The sequence below is a fragment of the Bufo gargarizans genome, chromosome 4 (assembly GCF_014858855.1).
Source record: "Bufo gargarizans isolate SCDJY-AF-19 chromosome 4, ASM1485885v1, whole genome shotgun sequence".
Taxonomy (NCBI): Eukaryota; Metazoa; Chordata; class Amphibia; order Anura; family Bufonidae; genus Bufo; species Bufo gargarizans.
The window spans coordinates 453,384,577-453,404,680 of record NC_058083.1 but is presented as its reverse complement, the minus strand read 5'-3'; the positions used below and the strand labels follow the sequence as shown (position 1 = coordinate 453,404,680).

Sequence of the window (20,104 nt, the reverse complement as noted above, 5' to 3'; positions counted from 1 at the left end):
AGAAAATCTACTTTGGATTCTGTCTTAATAACAACTAGCAGATCTATATGAAAGGAAACAGGGACTAGGAAGCAGCAAGATACTGAGAACAGCTCCTCATCTAGGACCCTCTTACTGCTGTTTACATCAGGGTGTAGTCGCTATTTTAGTGAGGAAGGAAATGACGCAAATCACATTCCACAGCAGGAATGCTGCAAGTAGAGGAGATGCATTTTTCGTGGATTGTGATTTATCCATTTCGATGGGCTAGGCTGCATCAAGAGAGGAGGAAGAAGTGTACTCTAGACAATTTTACTAGCTTCCGCTATCCTGGAGCTGTGTGATATTACAGAGTTAGTATAGTTGGAAAAAAGACAAAAATCCATTAGACTGAACTGGGGAGAGGATGTGGATGAAAGGAAGAGGAAGGGGTACATTTCAGAATTGTTTCCCCCTATTGATCTGGAGTAAAGAAAAATATCCATAAAGGCATAAGACCAATCATGCTTTTTAGTTAAACATTCTTATAGCTTTAAAAAATAAAATAAAAATGTCCAGCAAGATCTACACTCCAAGAGATTTTCTTTCCTACTTGTATACATTTCTGCCTATCTGCTGCCACACAAGGATAGAGAGCTTTTCAGAGCTGACCATACAAACCTGATTCTTCTTTATTAGCAGCTGCACAGTCTGGAGGTTGTGTCCGTGGTCAGTGGATGTTGCAATAGGCATTCTCTCCTCAACCCATAGCTGAAAATAGACAAAACCACATTATTTCTCTAAAGAAAGGAACAGATACTCCATGACAGAAAACAGAGCACCAGAAGTGTAGCTGTCATTTACTAAGACGTAGAAGCCTTCTGAGCTCTGTGAACCTTCAGTTTTTATCAAGCTCTACACCCTCGGAGAGCTGGTGCACGGACTTAAAGCATTTCCATGAGCCCAACTTTCTCTGGCCTCTGAAGAAAGTTGACCAGAGGAAGTTGGGCTTCACTTTTGCAATTAGCCGGAGTCTCAGAAACTGGGGCCTCTCAATAAAGACTTAAAAAGTTTTCCAAAATGATAAGTACCGAGAACACAAATTATCTACACGTCCTTGAGTGAGACTTGAGGAAAGCAGCATCAGCAAAGGTTTCCATTCACTTACAATTTCATCCTCCACATCTCGATTAAACTGATGGATCTCTTTAGAAGCCAAGAGGTACTTTTTCCTTTCATTTAAGGGTGCAAGCAGCTCTACAAATCTATGCTCCACTACCACACGCTGGCCATCCACTTCATCAGGGCTTTTTCCCTCCTGGCTGAGGGCTTGTGCTTGGCTCCGAAGTTCTTCTACCTCCTTCTTACGGACATCCATCTGATTTTCTAGCATCTACAAAAACAAAATGTATAAAAATCATTTAGTCATAACACTCTCTCTCTAAATTTGTACCACTCTAACTTGGGACCACCCACTGACAGCAAGAAATCTCTGCTTCAGACCCCATGCTTGCCTAAAGGTCTTGATTAGATTCTTATCCGTTTAGTGCTAAATTATCAAACATGACGCTGTTGAATTTAAATTATTCATATTTCCACATCGACTCTACTAGTGATAAAAAAAGCTGCCATCTGTGGGTTAGGTTTTCCTGATCAACTAAAGTTCAAACCGTTTCCCCTCTGCAAAGAAAGAGGCTCTCGCCATCATACACAATTCGCACCAATGGCCATCTTAAAGGGGTTGCTGAACAACTGATATCATTTATCTTATGTGCCTGATCGCTAGCAGCCACTTTACAGAGACCCTGATCAATCACTGTAGAAGGGGTGCCCTAGGGGGTTTCATTTTGTAATGGAAAAAAATAAAATGTAAAATGTTTGCAGACTTTGCTTACGCCCCGAGTCTCAGTGATGTCAAAGATATATATGGCAAATTTTAAGAAGATTGGATAATATTTAGAGGTTGGACACTTTGATCAAGTAGGCAAAAAATAAGATTTTTCAATGTTAATTACTTTTATTGGGAAAACTACAAATCACATACTTAAAATAATATTAAAACTAGACACTAAGATTAATAGGTAGTATGATAGGCAAAACGTGTTATATCAATCAACTTTGAACGATGCAATCCCTTCTTTTGTTAGCTTGGTGACGACTTTTCTGTGACGCTCGACTACCCTCAACAAGAATTGTTTTTGTTGTTTGTCCCTGACCGATTCGTTAAACTTTTTCATCAGAGCAATTCCTTTCTGCGGTATCATTGACCACCTTACACTGACCATCTTAAGAGGCCACGTGGCTTCTTAGAGAATCACTGCAGTATTCTGTCACGTCGTGGATCCCAAACAATTCAAAGAACGTCTTTGTTTTATTAGTAACAAAATGGCTCAGGTATTTTCCTTCAAAAACTAGGTTTTTACCCTCTAATAGTTTCATTTCCTTTTTCTTTGCAGGTTTGGTTTCAACATTTTTAGTCATATTTTCCTTAACATCCTGAGTAATACGGTCGTTCAAAAAAAGCTAATCCTACGTTTGTTTCTGACAGATACCAAAGGTGTCTCTTAGCAACTGTGAGAGCACTTTTTTTTACGTCTGCATCTGGGTAAGTGCTCAGAAGCTGTAACATATCCAAATCATTCTTTGGAGCCCACCGACTATTGCCTCGTGCCAAAAACGCCCATATATAAGTCTGACAAAATGTGCAACCCGCTTTTATTCCTTTCAATTCTCGTTGAGGAATATTCAACAGTTTGGTGAAGAGGACAATTTTAAGTGCATATATTGCCTTTGCCATCCACCTGCAGAGCCCCTGGGATCCCGAAACTGAAGTTGTTTTTTAGACCAACCTCCTAGGTACAGGGGTGAGTAGTAATAAAAGTGATCAATGTCTGCAACCCCTAAATATTATCCAATCTTCTTGAAATTTGGCATATATATATCTTTTACATCACCGAGAACCGGGGCGTAAGCAAAGTAATATGAAAATCACATCTTTAGAAAAATTAAACACCCTAGGGTACCCCTTCCTCCTTACTGCACAACCAAATTGAGAAGTTTGAATTAAATAGCAGAGTGTTTTAAAAAGGGTCGGGAACAGGAAGAAGCGTTTGTGTATAGGGAGAAACCTGTCAATCAAGCTGAGCTGGGCAGGGAGAAACTGGAGGGGAGCCACCGAATGAACACTTCTCCCCATGTCTGTCCTTTTAATCTGCTGTCTATGCCACAGCGTTATGGAATAATCATACTTCATTAGAAGTATTTTATAGTAAAATTATTAGGACTGCATAGATCTACTGATAGGTTCCCTTTAAAGGGGTTGTGCCATAATTGTTATCAAATATCATATAGTACATGACCATCTCTTTCGAACCAAGCTAGAACAAACCCTGTACTTACACATAGATCCAGAGTCGAGTCGACCCCCCCCCCATTTATTGCTCCGAGTGTTCTGCTGGATTTCCTCCAAGTTGGCAGTTCAGGGATGTCTCCTTTCTCAGAGGAGCGTGTCCATTCTGCTGCAGCTCTCTTCCGGTAACTGTCACAGCCTCTAACAGTAGATATGGATGGTGGCAGTTGAAGGATGGAACTGAGCATGTGCGACCACCTCAGTAGATGGACATGCACGTCACTATACAGACTGAACACCAGGGGGTGCCATTATAATGAAGTAAAGAGAAGATCTCACAACTGGAGCAGTTTTTCGTGCTGATTTGTATTAAAATAGCATTTACGGTAATGTTGGCACAACCCCTTTAATACACATTTTTGTTTGGAGCTACTATGAAATGACCTACCATTTATTTCTGATTATACTGCGATATATAACAGTCCATGAGAATTATAAGGGCAGAGTACTTTTACCTGAGCACATACAAAATCAAAAAGCTTCCTGTGAATATAGTTTTATTTCATGAAAGGTATATAAAGAATGCATTAGTGGATACAGATACACATTGGATATCTGTATGCACTGTATCCAGTAAACCAGCCTAATGCATTGTACACACAATTTCAATGTAACATTGAGCCTTTGTCCCAGAGGGGCTGAAGCCTTTATAGTCAGATCCATGCAGGACGGATCTGTCTCCAGCTAAATATATCACTGTGCCCAGGGAAACAGAGCCATAAAGAGCGAGAGGGGAAAATCGAATCTGTTAATTCCTTATTTCCAGCATACAGTAGTCGCTCAGTGTCTCAAATCCTTTTAATATCTGACATTTCAAAGATCACATTCCGCCATAACAATAAATGTGCACACAGAAGCGGCTGCGAGTCTGCGGCCGGCAGGGGCTGTGTAGGAGCTCCGAGCTGTTGACACATTCCCTTCTTTGTTCTGGGCTTTCTGGCTCTTATAAATGGCTTATAAACTAATGGATAAAGTCACTTTACTCACTCTTGGGGCTTTGTACAGACTTACCATTGAGCCTCAAAAAAGGATTTCGAAAAGCATGTAAAAAAAGCTAGCATGGGATCTGAGCAGTGCGTTACAGCCTGCACCAGCGGCCTGCAGGACGTGTCAACTTAGGGTGTTCAGAAGGATTTCAGCATTGCAATTAATATAAAAAACAAAACAAAAAAAAAACCACTGACTATAAACAATATAGTGCCATTTTATGGTAGGTTCACATGTCAGATTAAAGAGGGATTTTCTGGAATTAAATGTCAAGTCGGTGGGAGTCCATCACCTGACAGCTCAAAGATCAGCCGCCAGTGCCAGAAACTAAAAAGTGGAGGAAACCGGATGCAGAAAGCTCAGTCCAATATGTAGTGGCCGTTCCGGAAGTAGTTATGGAGATTTTCTGGAAATCCACATTCACATGCATGGGTTGCAGATTTCACTACGATTTAGGAGCGGAATCGGTGCTGAAATCTGACACGTGAACATACTCAAAGTTAGTATTCCAATTGTTTTAAGTTATCCCCTATCCTGTGGGTCTCCACCGCTGGGACCCCCACCGATCACAAGAACGGGGGCCCCATACCCCTGTAATGAACGGAGCCGCTGGTCGCACATGCTATGGGAGTTCTGGCTGAGGATAGCGTTCCACTATCTCATTTCAGTGGGGCTGCAGGGGGTACGAGCCCCTGTTCTTGTGATTGTGGGGGTCCCAGCGTTAGGACCCCAACTGATCTAATAGTTATCTCTCCTGTCCAGTAGATAGGGGATAACGTCTAACAACTGGAGTACCCCTTTAAGCATTGTTCACACTAGCTTTATGGCTTCTATTCAGAGCAGAAACAAAAATGCGGTGATGGATATGTTCTCATACAGATCCAAAGAGTCTCTGGTCGACCTCATGGACTTTAAATGGGGATGTCAAGGCTTCCATATTTGCCGTGGTTACTAAACACCAGTGCGAACAAAGCCTTGCAGACAAAAAACTGTTTTGACCCCCAAAAAAGGAGAAAACAAACCCCCTCCCATCTTCCTTCCATTAAAAAGAGCACAGAGGATGTTCTGTGCTAGATGAAGAAAAGGTCACCCAACCAGACACAATAACTGCATTCAATTACAGCCCCGACTCCTGCATGGTTCGGTAATGTGAACTGGTCTCCTCAGGCTGGAAATGGATTAAATATATTGCAGACACCAGTTACTTACCTTGCTCATTATTTTGTGCTGCATTTCACTAAAGCCCCCTGCTGTCAGAATGAGTGCTCTGCTAATCCAAGCCCATACAAGCGCCTACAGCCATCCTGATATTCTAAGGCATTCTAATATTCCTTCTTAAGGTTATTTTGAATACATAATGCTTCATGATATATAATTACTGAAGGTATGAAACGTTTAGCATGAACAGATTTTTCACGACACAGCGGTCTCCTATTTCAGCTAACAAAGATCCAACAATAAATAAGGGGCTGACACGTTGCGGCCCCCAATGATTATCGCAGCCACCTCATGCTTTATCTGGGCTGGCAGCAATAAACATGGTGTTCCTTCCTTCAGATAACTGGGTCAGATCTCTCCGATATCAGTCCTTAGGACTTGGTTTATTGCCCAATAATTCATTTTCTTATTTTTTGGAGGTCACATTACTAAAGAATTTTCTCCATAATCATTTTTTACTCTTGGGATTATTTTACCAATCAAGCTGGCTTGTCATATTTATGGGCACACCACTCGAGTTCTAGATTGGTAAGATATATTTCTCATGCTTTGTTTTTGTATAAATTTACACCTGACTTATGGTATAAATCATTTTCTGAATGACAGCGATATACCTGAATTGAGGAGGCTTCCATCAATATCTCCTGGGTCTAACTGAGGTATACAGGACCCCTTTTATGGCTCCTGGTACTCTGGTGTGTGTTTTCAAATGTCTTTTTAAACTTAGCCCTGTGTTTTTATGATTTTTTTTGTCTAATAAAGTTTGTGCATTTTTGATACATTTTGGGTGTGCACGATTTATTTTATTTCTTCGTAACAGTATACCATGTATGGTATATTAAACTTTATTGCATGCCAACCCCATTTACCGATGCCAATCTCCTTTATCTTTGTCCATATGCCCCTCTGCATAAGAAGTCTAGCAGACTGCTTTACCTACACAGCAAAAAAATATACAATGCTGAAGCATACCCACACCCTGCATATGCCAAAAACACACTCTTCAGGTATATGCTGAGTGTCCGGGGGTCTACTGACACGGAGGTATAACGCTGGAGGAAAACTCCTGACGTATACCTCTGATCTATCCAAAAACAAGAAGAGAACATAGTCCTAGCAGGTTGCCCCTGGCAAGCAGAACTCGTAATGACTAAGGATATTAGTGGGCAAATCAAATGTTCAGTGAAGTCTCAGAGGAAAAGACAAGTGCATGTCTATTTCTCAGAACAGAAGCAAGGATTCTAAACAGAACTGGATCCGAACCAAGGAATTTACTGCCAAAAAGTATCTCTAAAAACAAGGTAGGTTTTTCCCAATGTCTTATTGAGCTTTTTGGTTCAGGTTATTAAAAACCACCATCAGGCCCTCACTCACCTGCTGTTTCTTCAACAGGATATTAACGCTGGTAAGATCCTTTCCATAATCATCAGAATGAATCTGACTCTCCAAGCCGTGGAGCCACTTGTCCAAATCTGCACAGCTCTGGGTAAAAAGTTCAGCTTTGTTGGCATCAAAAAGTGTCTGGGCCTTTGTCTGGGTGGTGGACTCCAGTTCTTGCCACATTGTTTTTAGGGCTGTCATCTTCTCCCTCACTATGGCTTCAGTTTCTGGCTTCTCTAAAATAAGCTGATTTCCGTCCTAAGAAACAGCAAGCAATTCACAGAAAAGCGTTCAGTGGAATTCTCTGATATTTAAAAAGAGCATAGATAAGGAAAACAAAAGTCAGTAAACATTTTGGTGGTCATCCACATCTACAAAAACCTACCATGAACATAGACAAGCCTGTAACAATGATGTATCAGAAGTAAATTCTGCCTGTGCATATATTACTCTGATCATGACACTGGGAGCGCTGGGACGCTGAGAGAGTAGTGGATGCATGGAATAGCCTTCCTGCAGAAGTGGTAGCTGCAAATACAGTGAAGGAGTTTAAGCATGCATGGGATAGGCATAAGGCCATCCTTCATATAAGATAGGGCCAGGGACTATTCATAGTATTCAGTATATTGGGCAGACTAGATGGGCCAAATGGTTCTTATCTGCCGACACATTCTATGTTTCTATGGTCCCACTAGCCTCCCCAGCAAGATACCAGTCACTACTGGGCTTGAAAAACATAGCGTAAAAATGTACAATTTTTTTTTTTGGGTTAGGCCTCATGATGACATTTCCTTAGTTGTGCCCACACATGCTGGGTGCAGCTTACTTGTCACATGATTGTATGTGACTTATAATAGACACCTATATAGCAAAAATGCTAACCTAATTCTAGACCTGGAAAATTTTTGGTCTTAAAAATAACAGGAGGATGATCTTTTTTTTAATGCGTTCATGGAAGGTTGGCAGTCACTGAGCAGGACCACCCTAGATCCACCTGCTCTACAAGGTACCGATTACAGGTAGACCCCAACATGTTCAGTGTGACGGATATACTGAAAGACTCTCTTGCAGTGGAGATGCCAGGTCAACATTTATCTTTACACTGCATAAAACACTGGAGAACCACTGCTCTTCTATCCTTATGATAGTGAAAAAAGACTAAAAGGCTTCATTTAAGGCACGGCCACACATAGTAATAACATTAATAGATCAGTTTAGCGCCTCAGTTAACGCCACCTATGACATAAATGCTGTGGATACTCCACAGTGGAATTTAGTGAGGAAAATCCACAGAATTTACAGTACAATCAATTTTAGAAATCGCAACCATATGCTGTGGAGAAAAAAAAACCCCGGAGTAGACGTGCTGTGATCCAGGTAGCAATGCCGCCATAAAACAATTTGTGTGGTTTATGGATTGATGCAGAAAATCCACAGCATATGGAAGTGGATCACTACAGGTCTTCTCCCGATTTCAATCATTTGCAGTCAATTCACACTGCGAAGATGAAAGTTTTAAAATCTCATCCCCTTTGCTTGTACCATAAATTATTTTCCACACATAATTACGCTGTTGAGAATCCGCAGTATTCACACCATGTGTGGCCGCACACTAAGGCATCAAGAGAGACACAAAACTGTCAAATGCAAAAGATTACAGATGTATTGAAAATGTATGGAGCAGGAGGTTTGGTGGCTGTGACGTCACAGCAGGGAGCCATCTGATCTCTGCTGATAAGATCTTCTGAAGATTGGTGTGAAGTAATGTACAGAGTTCTCTCACAGATGGAAGCGTATGTGAAAGACAGCTAATACACAGACCAGATGCCCCTGGTTTAAACTGAACTTACGCAAGCATTTGAAGTGCGTTACCTTTTCTATTTTGTCAAGCCATTCTTTGTTGGAAGCCAGTTCTGCCATAAAAGCTTGATGCTTCAGCCATTTACTATGTAAGTTTCTGGCCTCGTCGTAAGACATATCTCGAGCAGTGAGCATTTTCTCATTAATCCATAGGGACAGCTGAAAGACAGGGAAAACGTAATTTTTCATAAGGTACACGCAATGCTAGTAAGTTAATAAAGACCCTGGTCTACTGCCTCCACATCTGGAACACATCAAAATGGCAAGTAAACGAAAACATATGGAACACTTGATATGTGCAAAGACTAATCTTGGATCCAATAGATGACACATCCAGCAATTTCTGGAGAAACGCCCGTTTCTTTTAGGAGCTGCTGATTATCATCCTTATGCTACATTATATCTCTAGGTTAACAATATAAAAAGTTATACAAAAAGTTATTAAAAAGAGCCCATAAATAAATGCAAGGAATTGGCTCCTAGTTATCTGCACCTCCATGAGTTAGAGGCGCTTGATCTCCCCCTCCTCCCCAATTCTACAGCAGAGCTCATAAATAAGTAGAAAGCTTCTCGTAGCCTCCATACATCATTGATGCACAGATATCACGGGATACCCGAGAAGGAAAACAGGCAGACAGAGGCAGCCACTCATGGAAGGAGCTTAATGTCAGGCAAGCAGAAGGAAACACACTAAGCCATCACACTGGAACTGGACAAAATCAGCTTGAGTAGGTTTTCTGAAAATTCAATGCTGGTGGCCTATCTTTAAGAGAGTTCTTTAACATCACAACAGTGGGGGTCTGACTTCCAGCACTCTGGCTGATGAGCTGCTTGAAGGACCCGGGGAGCGTGGATGATTGCTGTGGAGTCTTCATAGAAAACCAAGCACTGCACTGTATGTTGTATAGTGGCTGTACTTGGTACTGCAACTCAATCCCATTCACTTGAATAGGACTGACGTCACAGGCCAAGAAACAGGACGCAGTGCTCCCCTGAGCCCCACAGGCCCCTGCAAACAGCTGCTAGGAGTGTCTGATACTGCTGACTTAGGCTGTGTTCACTCCACTGTTTTGGTTTCCATTCTTCTGATCTGTCAGAACAGAAAACAATGTTTTATTGGGGGAAAAGTCCTGCAGGGGGGACGACTTCTCTTAAAAATAACTAACAGCTCTCTGACAGAACTGACACAAACTGATGCAAAATTAGCGCAACGGATGCTCAAAACAAAGGATCCTTTTTTCTGTTCTTCTGACAGATGAGAACGGAAAAAACTGTGATGTGAACGCAGCATTATCCTGAAAATAGGTCATTAATATTTAAAGGGGTTATCCAAAAATTATATAAACAGGAAAGCTTACATCCAGAAAAAAGTGCCACACCTGTCCACAGGTGCAGCTCAGCCACATTCAGGTCAATGGAATGGAGCTGCAGCACCAGATACAACCCTATTATGTCTCCAAAAGACCCTGCATATTCAGTATCAGCATGCAAGGAGCCGTGCTCCTTGGTATGGTCACCAGTGACGTAAATTCTTCCTTGGTATGGTCACCAGTGAAGAATTAAGCTACGTTCCAGTTACATGGACCTAATAATTAATCATAAATGCTTTCTATAAGCTAACAACAGCACCACTGGCAAATGTGGACCAGTGCAGTACCTCCACTGACCAGCTGTTCCCTGCAGCCTCTGGCGCTGGACCTAGCACTCTGAACAGAGCGGGAAGCACAGGTCCGTTCAAAGTGTAGGGGCCGTGCCTGTTTACTGCACCTCAGTACATTCTAGTGACTGGAATCAGATATCAATGACCTACAGTATACTGAGGATAATCAATATCAGGAGGCTGGAAAACGACTTTAAGTAAAGGATGTGTATGAGATACCTCTTGGCAATCCTGCAAAAACTTCTGCATGTCCAGGTTGTCCTTCAGACGTGTCAACAGGTCGTTTGCCGCTTCTCGATTTCTCTTATGCCTTGAAAACCCCAAAACATACATTATAATACAACAGGGCAGGACTGCTACAGACTTCTATATGTTCAACGACAGATAGCTAAATCCTCAGTATAATATTCTGCAACATATTTGCAGAACTCCTAAATGACCAGACACTTTTAGTGATGTTGTACACATGGTTTAATGGCCAGAACTTTTATTTTCTTGACTAGCATTATAATTTTTGTGATATACGGCTATTTTAACACCTTTTTCCCATTGTATTAGGGATAATATGCACAAGAATTTACAGTTTTGTTCTTTATATGTGTAAATTCACACTAAAATAAATTAGCATGGGTTCCCTATTTAGTTGTCACCCTTCTGAGATAAGTGAGTAAAACGGCTATGATGGCAGCTTGTTTTGGCATGGGCAGTGTTATTTTTTTCCTTTATTAAATATAATTTTCACTTACGTATTTTTACATAAGCCTCTAGGAGCTCATTAGAACCCCAGTAACAGGGCAAAACACCCCTTGTAGTTAAATTAGTCACTGGCAGAGCCGATCGCTGGATTCAATAGAAGCGGCGGCATAGTCTATTCACCACAAAGTGCTCATTGAACTCTATGTAGGCTGCAAATGAGAAGACAGAAGGAGTTATAAAATGCTTCTATGGTCGCGTTACAGTCCACGGCTGTCTCTGACAGCTGAGCACCCAATGTGCTCCTGCTGGACTGCAGAAGCAGGCGCTTTAATCCCACACCGAACATTTATGGTGCATGGTATAATGCATTTTTGCATCAGTGACTACTGATTTTATTGAAAATACTAGTTCTTAGCCCTTTAACAGGGCTATGCACAGGCTAGCAATCATGAACCACATGACAAAAGTATTTTGTTAAGACTTCTATCTCCCATAAAGGACACCAGCTAAAATGCCAGGAATGCCGAGCCACTGTCTGGGATTTTAAGAACGTAACAGAGCAGCAGGAATCATCATTGAGGCACCAAAGGAAATTCACACCTGCTGTCAATTGAATCAACCTTTTCTTCAATCTTATCAGAGTTTATGTTTTCATCGTTGACCAGTCTCCTTCCAGTCTCTACAACGGCATTGATTTTCTCCTCGCTGACATCCATGGTGGTCATAAAGTCTTCCTGTTTCTTGATGGCAGCTTCGGCAGCTTCCAAGTTATTTGGCATCTCGGTGTGGGCCAAGACATATTCCTTTGGTAAAAATAACACATGAAATGAACATAGGTGGCCTTATAGGGAGACACTTTGATATGCCCTTGCTCCATTGATAAGAGGAGCCCTGGTATAAAGTTAAAGGGAACCTGTCACCGGAATTTTGTGTATAGAGCTGAGGACATGGTTTGCTAGATGGCCGCCAGAACATCCGCAATACCCAGTCCCTATAGCTCTGTGTGCTTTTATTGTGTAAAAAAACCCGATTTGATACATATGCAAATTAACCTGAGATGAGTCCTGTAGGTGAGATGAGTCAGGGACAGGACTCATCTCAGGTTAATTAGCATATGTATCAAACCGTTTTTTTTTTACACAATAAAGCACACAGAGCTATGGGGACTGGGTATTGCAGATGTGCTAGCGGCCATCTAGCAACCCATGTCCTCAGCTCTATACACAAAATCCCAGTGACAGATTCCCTTTAAGTGTGCTGATGCTGCTTGGATTCCAACTAATCAACTAAGTAGGAAGACCTAACCATGCATAACAGAAATTATCTTGCCTGGTCAGTTCTTATAGTGCCTGTACCCCGGGGGTGAAATATCATGTTTTTTTTCAGTGTGTGTTATTTTTTTTTCGAGGTCGAGGTGTGTGTTCACTTGTCAGAGCCACATAGTCAAAAAAAACATTGAATTTATAGTAAAGCAAACTGCTGTTAGGTGTAGAAGAAACCTTAAAGGCCTCATTAAAACTGAAAGAGAATATCCCTTTACACTAAACCAGTCAATACAAAAAATGCATACATATACAAAGTCTTAACACACCTGGTTATTAAGGAAAGCTTCTGCCTGCTTGGTATCTCGTAAGAAGAGTTGGTAGGCATGGGACTGGCTTAGGAGGTTTTGTCTGTTCTCCCACATTTTGTGAAGCTCATTCCATCCAGTATCAAGAGCCTGGAGACGTTGGTGCAAGAACATGTACTGTGCATCTGTCTGTCCTTGTGTCACCATTTCGCCCATGTCTCTCATCTTCTGGTAGTCCTCCTCATAGTTGTTAATTTCATTCTTGATGTTTTCATGCTGTGTGAGTAACTTTTCTGCCTCTGCTAAAGTGTTTGGCATATCTTCTGAGGCAATAGCTGTCTGGGTCCTTGATAACCATGACTGGAAGTCATCTAAGTCACGCAGGAATTGTTGGAGCTTGCTGGCTTCACCAAGGGACTCTTCTCTGTTTTTCAAGGTGGTTTTCATTTCTTCCCAAACTTCATTGATCTCTGCAAGTCTATTCATGATGGCATGAGCTTGATCTGGGTGCTCAGCCTCCAGTTTCTCAGCTTCCTTCTGGAGATCAGTCAATTTGGCCTCAATAGCAGCTAAGTCACGTTCCATGCCTGTTAATTTCCTCTGGAGAGCCATAACTCCAGCCAGGTCATTACCCAGCTCTTGAGTGGACTCAATGACTTTGGTCTTTTCCCTAATCCAGGACTTGGTCTCATTGCACTCAAGGTGGTAATTTTGAATACTAAGGGCTGAACTCAGGGCATCTTTTGTTCGGTCCACCAGTTCTCTGAACTGACTCCATCTAAAGAGAAAAAAAAAAGAAAATGTGAACACACCATAAAAGATCACTAAAAATGCAGGGATTTGTAGCCTCTTCACATACTCACCTGGTGTTCAACTTGTCTTGCTGGGCTTTGATTTCTCTCTCACTTGGATGGCCACTGTGAATCAACTGACGGGCAATCTGGTTGACAACAGCTACCCGTGAAGCCTGATTGTTCATTTCTGGTTCCAAGCTCTCAAATCTAAAATTACAACCAACTGCTATTAGATATCAGACACCTTAAAATATCATGCAGAATATATATACTGAAAGCAAGGAGATTATGGCTACCTGTGCTGAATGACCTCCAGATCTTCCAGCTTCTCTGGTATTTGCATATTGTTCAGCCACTGCTCCTTTTCAACAATCCAAAGCTCACAAGCATCAGCTTCACTAAACATCTTATACAGAGTAAGGGCATCCTGAAGAGCCTGTTTTCGAAGTTTTGTCAGCTCAGCCAGTTCCTTGTATCTCTCCTCTATTCCAGACAACCTGCTCTGAACTTCTGCAGACTCGAACTGCTCCTCGGGTAGGGCAGCCGCTTGCTCATGAAGAGCATCAATAGTTGATCTGTAACTTGCAATTTCCTCTGCTACATCTTTGTGTTTCTTTACTAGAGACTGTGTAGAGTATTCATCGTGTCCAACATCACTACTAGAAACGATCTTTAAGATGTCCAGCATCCATGCATCAATATCATCTGCATCTGCTTGGAACTGATGGAAACTTGATGTTTCTTCTAGACGTTTCTTCCTAATAGCAGACAACTGCTCAAGGTTAGCCCACTGCTCCTGAATATCCTTTATTCTCTCTCTTATCTTCTCAGATCCAAAGTGTTCCTCAGCAATCATCTCCTCACCTTCCTTGATTGTCTGCAGCAAGTGACCACTTCGTCCACTCATTTCATCTTCAAATGCTTTATGCTTGCAAAGCAAACGAATAACACTGGTCAAATCCTTTCCATAGTCATCAGAAGATATGATCTGCTCCTTTTCTCTTATCCATCCCTCTTCTTCTGCCATTTCCCAGAAAAACTTCCAAAGACGCCTTGATTCTTCCAAACGTGCTCGTCTTTCAGCTGCCAGTTGACACAGTTCTTGGTAGCAAAACCCCATGTGAGCTACACGATCCCGGATGACTTGTGGGTCACAGGGCTTATAGCCTACAAAAGAAGATCAAACCTCATATTACTACATTTTCTACAAGGATAGCTTACAAATATGAACCTGAGTGGATCTCTGATAATGATCTCTCATCCAGCAGCTAGTTATATGCCAATGAATTCATGGACCGTGCCACTCAACTCAATAATAGGCTTATAAAAATTATCTAAAAAAAGGCCATTCAGATGGCAACAATTTAAATTAAAGAGGGTGTCATGAATACAATTTTAGTTTTAATTAATTTACAGGGGTTGTCCCTTAATGACAACTTGCAATACGTGTCTGATCGGTGGGGGTTCAACCACAGAGGCCTCCGCGATCACAAGACTGGGGTCTAATGTTTCCCATTTGAATGGAGCAGTGCCGCTAAATTCTATGTCTATGGGACTGCCAGCAGTCCCATAGACATCCCTGCTATCTCCAGCAGTACAATACATCAGCAGCTGATTGTGAAACAGCAGAGGATTTGGTGCTCGTCCTCAGTCAGCCACTGATGCTGTAGCAGCGGTCTGGCCTCCAAATGGCTGAGCAGAACGCCCATGCTCTGATTTGGATCCAGTCAGTCTGAATAGAAACTTCAATTCCCTCCCACAGGTCTCATCCTGTCCCAGTATATATAAGCAAAGCTGACTGCATGATTGCTTTAGATAAAGACCAGTGTAAAAACAGCACTTTCATTATTTTTTTTTATGTGGATAGACACCTTAAGGCTACTTTCACACTGGCGTTTCTGGGTCCGCTTGTGAGATTCGTTTCAGGACTCTCACAAGTGGCCCAAAACAGATCAGTTCAATCCATTCTGAATGGATAAGGATCAGTTCAGAATGCATCAATTTGGCTGCGTTTGGTCTCCGTTGCGTTTTTTAGACGGTCACTAAAATGCAGCTTGCAGCGTTTTGGTGACCGTCTGACGATGTGGAGCCAAACAGATTTGTCCTGACTTACAATGTAAGTCAATGGGGTCAGATCCGTTTTTCACTGACACAATATGGTGCAATTGAAAATGGATCCGTCCCCCATTGACTTTTAATGTAACTCAAGACGGATCCGTTTTGAATTAGACTCTTTTTGGAATGAATAATGCAAACGTATCCGTTATGAACGGATACAAGCATTTGCATTATCGGTGCGGATCCGTCTGTGCAGATACAAGACGGATCTGCACCAAACGAGAGTGTGAAAGTAGCCTAAGAGAAAGTAAATAAAAATACCAAAAAATGCAGGTGCATAATAAAAACCAGATTTAAATTTATTGTCGTTTAAATAAGTTGCTTCAAAGAATATCCACAGCTACACCAGACAACTGAAACAGCTTTAATGGGATTGTGCAGCCAGTACATATTGATGACCTACCCTCAGGATAAGTCATTCATTTCTGATCTGTGGAGGGGTCTGACTCCCGGCACTCTCACCAATAAGCAGTTTGAAGGCTTCCTCTTCAAGATTACACTGCTTGTCATCTTGGAAGTCTCGGCGGCACAGTAATTACAAGTGCTTGAGGTTAAATTTGCTAAGACTTTGTTTCTTACCGTCTCCTTCAGTGGCAAATCTTTGGGCAGAGGCATTAACACCTCGCACTCTTTCTGCTTGAATGGCAATGTCCGCTTCTACCAAAGCATGTTTCTGTAACAGGTCCTCAACCCCCAACAAATGCTTTCCATAATCCTGAGACAATAGTAACACCTGCAAGGTAAAGGAGACAGCACATTTTCATAACGAACTGAACCAGTTTAGAGATTTTTTTATTTGAGTATATCCAGCATTAAGAAAGCGCCGTGGCGCAAACGAGAACATTTTTATGAAATGAAAGTGCCGCCTTGTCCGTTAGACAAAGGATACAATAAGAAATGCAGTTTTTCCTACTTGATAAAAAAAATATCAAATGGGAGCGGCTCATTAATATTTGATGGAGAAGCCTCAATTTTATTATTGACTTGTGCCATGTTTTAGAGTAATATAAGTACTTTATGTTTTAAATGATAGAATCCAGATATTTACTGCTACTATCTGATAAAATATCTAATAAATATCTAATAATGTTGCTAAGAAAGCAAATTTAGTCTAACAAAGTACATATTATATACTAAGTGCTGAAGAAACACAGCCAACCTTCATCTCGTCCATCCAGTCCATGATGTAGAGCATCTCTTGGAAAACCTTCTGCAACCCAAGGTTCATTTCCAGGCGCTGTCTTCTTGCACGCAGTAGCTCCAAGAGATACTCCCAAAGTCGGATGACATTATCTTTACGAGCAGTGATGCGTTTTATGTCGTGGTAGTTTTCGGCTTCCAGTTCTCGTGCCACTGCCACCACAGCCTGCACACGCTCTTCATAGGCTGCAATGTCAGTCTCAATGGCTTCATGTTTCTTGGTGGCGGCTTCCACAGCAGGGAGATCAAAACCAAAGTTATCCTGTTAACATTTGGAAATACAATAAAGATGATTATTAATACATTATTAATGTAAGGAAGCAAACTGTGAAATAAGAATATTTCCTGCAGCTTCTATTTAAAGAAAAAAAATATATATATTGTATCTGTCATTTAGAAGACGACACAAAAGTACAAATTTCTCCAGATTAGGAACAATTGGACAGAAAAATAAAAGTATCAGGAGTCTAAAGAAAAAAGGCCAACCACTTATTTATAAGGAAGTACTTTGCATCAATAAACTGGAGGGCAGTTGGTGAGAACTGCATATCCCTCTTGTAAATTAACCATAGGGAATGGTCTTGAATTTCTTTTCACATCAACAATCAACCTCATACTTGTGCCACTAATTCCTTTGCCTTGGATACAGGAGTCAAAGTATATAGTTTGACCATGCTCCCTTTTCAAGACTGCTATCTTTTTGGAGTAAGCAAACATCTAAAATTCTGCAGCAATACTGACTCTGAGTCTTAAGATGGCCTTACACATTAGTCTAAAGTTGATCAAAATGGACGATATCAACCAAAACAATTGGCTGTCATGTGAAATTTAACAACATTCGTTATAGACTGATGAGAGAGCATCACCATCTGAAAAGAAGTCTGTGACGTTTAATATTTTAGTCCGATGGTCGGCACACCTTAGAAGGGCTGTTCCCTTTAGAGACAACCCCTTAGAAAATGATGATTATTTACCGGTAATTTGATTTTCTAGAGCCCATGACGGCACCATGAGAGAGAGGATCTGCCCCCACAGACAAGCAACCTGCAGAATAAAAGGGTGGACACTCTCCTCCCAATTAAGTGTGATATCCAAGCATCGGAGGAAGTACACTAACATAACATTATATAATCCATCATTTTCGTTTAACACATTTTTTGTGTTTTTTCTCTACACCCACGTGAATATAAGAGAACCAGAAAAAAAATCCAGCAGGGTGCTGTCATAGGCTCTGGAAAATCAAATTACCGGTAAGTAAATCATAATTTTTCCCTTTACCCATGTTAGCACCACAAGAGATTTACCAGAGGAAATTTCAGGATGGGAGAGTAGAAAGAAGCACCTTTTCCCCAAAGGAAGACCCCAAAGGAAGACCCCAAAGGGGAGGAATTCAAATCAAGCAGAGAGTGCTTGAAAAAGACTGAAGGAGAAGACCAGGTAGCTGCTCTGCAAATATCCTCTATGGGAACAAAGGATCTTTCCGCCCAGGAGGTAGCAACTGCCCTGACAGAACGTGCCTTAAGACCCACCAGAGGAGATAACCCGGATGCAAGATAAGATAAGGATATGGCCGAAACAATCCACCTAGCAATAGAACTTATGGAGGACGCATTACCCTTATTCACTCCTTATAAGAGAATAAAGAGTGAAGTAGATTTGCCCAATCTTTAGTGCGAGATAGATAATTATTCTAAGCCCTTCTGACATCAAGGCAGTGAAGGGATCTTTCTTAGTCTGACCCAGGGTTTTTAAATAGGGTAGGAAGAACAATTTCTTGGGACCTATGAAATTTGGAAACTACTTTTGGAAGAAAAGCTGGGTCTGGACGTATCAGAACTTTATCTTTTAAAATCGTGGTATAAGGAGGTTTGATGGAAATGGACTGAATCTCATTAAGCCTGTGAGCAGATGTTAAAGCTATTAGAAGACATAACATTAAGGCGAGACATTTAATGGAGCTGGTCTCCAGAGGTTCAAATGGAGGTCGGGTTAGGGCCTTTAAAACTAGGTCTCAATACCAAGGAGGTCTAGCTGAAGTTGCCGGAGTATATCTGGCTACTGCTCTAAAGAACCTCGATACCCACGGGCACCCTGCAATTTCTTGATTAAATAGGGCAGAGACGTGTACTTTTAAGGTACTACCCGCTAGTCCCTTCTGAAGAAACTAATATTAGATTAATGGAAGCAGAAGAGGGGAAGTCATTAATTTGGATATGAGCAATATCCAAACATCTCTGCCATACCCTAGCATAGATGGCTACTGTTACCAAGGCATCACAGAATCCTTTCCTCCCTAGCAAGTACCTTTTAAATTCCAGGCAGTTAGGTGGAGATTCTTTATGCCTGGATGAAAAACTGGACCCTGGCTCAACAGACTCCGGATCTCTGGAAGAACCCATGGATCAGAGATCAACATGATCCAGTGCCACGTGAACCAAGACTATCTCGGCCAAAACGGAGCAATGAGGATAACCCTCGCCCCATCTTCCCTGATATTCCATAGTACACGAGGAATCAAGGGAAGAGAAGGAAAGGCGTAGGCCAGGGGAAATTTCCAATTCTATAGGAAGGCATCTATTCCACAAAGGAATTCTGTTGGATCCAGGGAGAAGAATTTCTGAACTTTCTCGTTTTGGTAGGTAGCAAATAGGTCTATGTCTGGCTGTCCCCAGAGGGCCGTTATTTTCTTGAAAATGTATTGGTCTAGAGTCCATTCGACCTGAGAGAGAAGATGATGGCTGAGGAAGTCTACCTGTCTGTTTTCCATGGCCTTGATATGTACTGCCGATATCTATGCACACTCTTTCTACTAGTAAGAGGATTTTCTGGGCTTCCTGTATTAGAATTTTGCACCTTGTGCACCCGTTTGTTCAGGTACGAGACTACTGTTTTGTTGTCAGTCATAATTCTGAGATTTTTTCCTCTTATTCTTGGAAGAACAGAACTCATTGCTAGACGTACAGCAGCTAGCTCTTTTAGGCTGGAGGGCCCCCTTTTTTGCATATCCCCCCAACGATCCTGAGAGGAGGTATCCTGAATGTGAGCACCCCCTTTCCCACAGGAACTTGCGTCCGTAGTTAGACAAATCAAGTCTTCCAGCTTCCATGGGACTCCCTGAATCAGATTTTCCCTCTCCAACCACCACGTCAAGTTCTAGAGAGTCTGGTCCGATATTCTTATTTTCGCATCTAGGGAGTCGTTTTTCTCCCAGCAAGACAGGATCTCCCACTGGAGAGCCCTTTAATGGAGTTGCG

The 20,104-nt window shown here is 41.6% G+C and overlaps 1 protein-coding gene across 2 annotated transcripts in view; it reads right to left on the bottom strand.

Moving 5' to 3' along the window:
• Positions 1-20,104, bottom strand: part of SPTBN1 (spectrin beta, non-erythrocytic 1) — a 169,884-nt gene that overhangs the window by 30,927 nt on the left and 118,853 nt on the right. For both annotated transcript variants that reach the window (XM_044289548.1, XM_044289549.1), the window contains 11 exons: positions 16,810-17,112; positions 16,230-16,383; positions 13,829-14,699; positions 13,602-13,739; positions 12,760-13,516; positions 11,769-11,971; positions 10,692-10,782; positions 8,825-8,971; positions 6,947-7,210; positions 1,127-1,351; positions 640-729 (listed from right to left, as the gene is read on the bottom strand). In XM_044289548.1, coding sequence (XP_044145483.1) covers positions 640-729; positions 1,127-1,351; positions 6,947-7,210; positions 8,825-8,971; positions 10,692-10,782; positions 11,769-11,971; positions 12,760-13,516; positions 13,602-13,739; positions 13,829-14,699; positions 16,230-16,383; positions 16,810-17,112 — 3,243 coding nt within the window. The remainder of the gene's footprint in view (positions 1-639; positions 730-1,126; positions 1,352-6,946; positions 7,211-8,824; positions 8,972-10,691; positions 10,783-11,768; positions 11,972-12,759; positions 13,517-13,601; positions 13,740-13,828; positions 14,700-16,229; positions 16,384-16,809; positions 17,113-20,104) is intronic.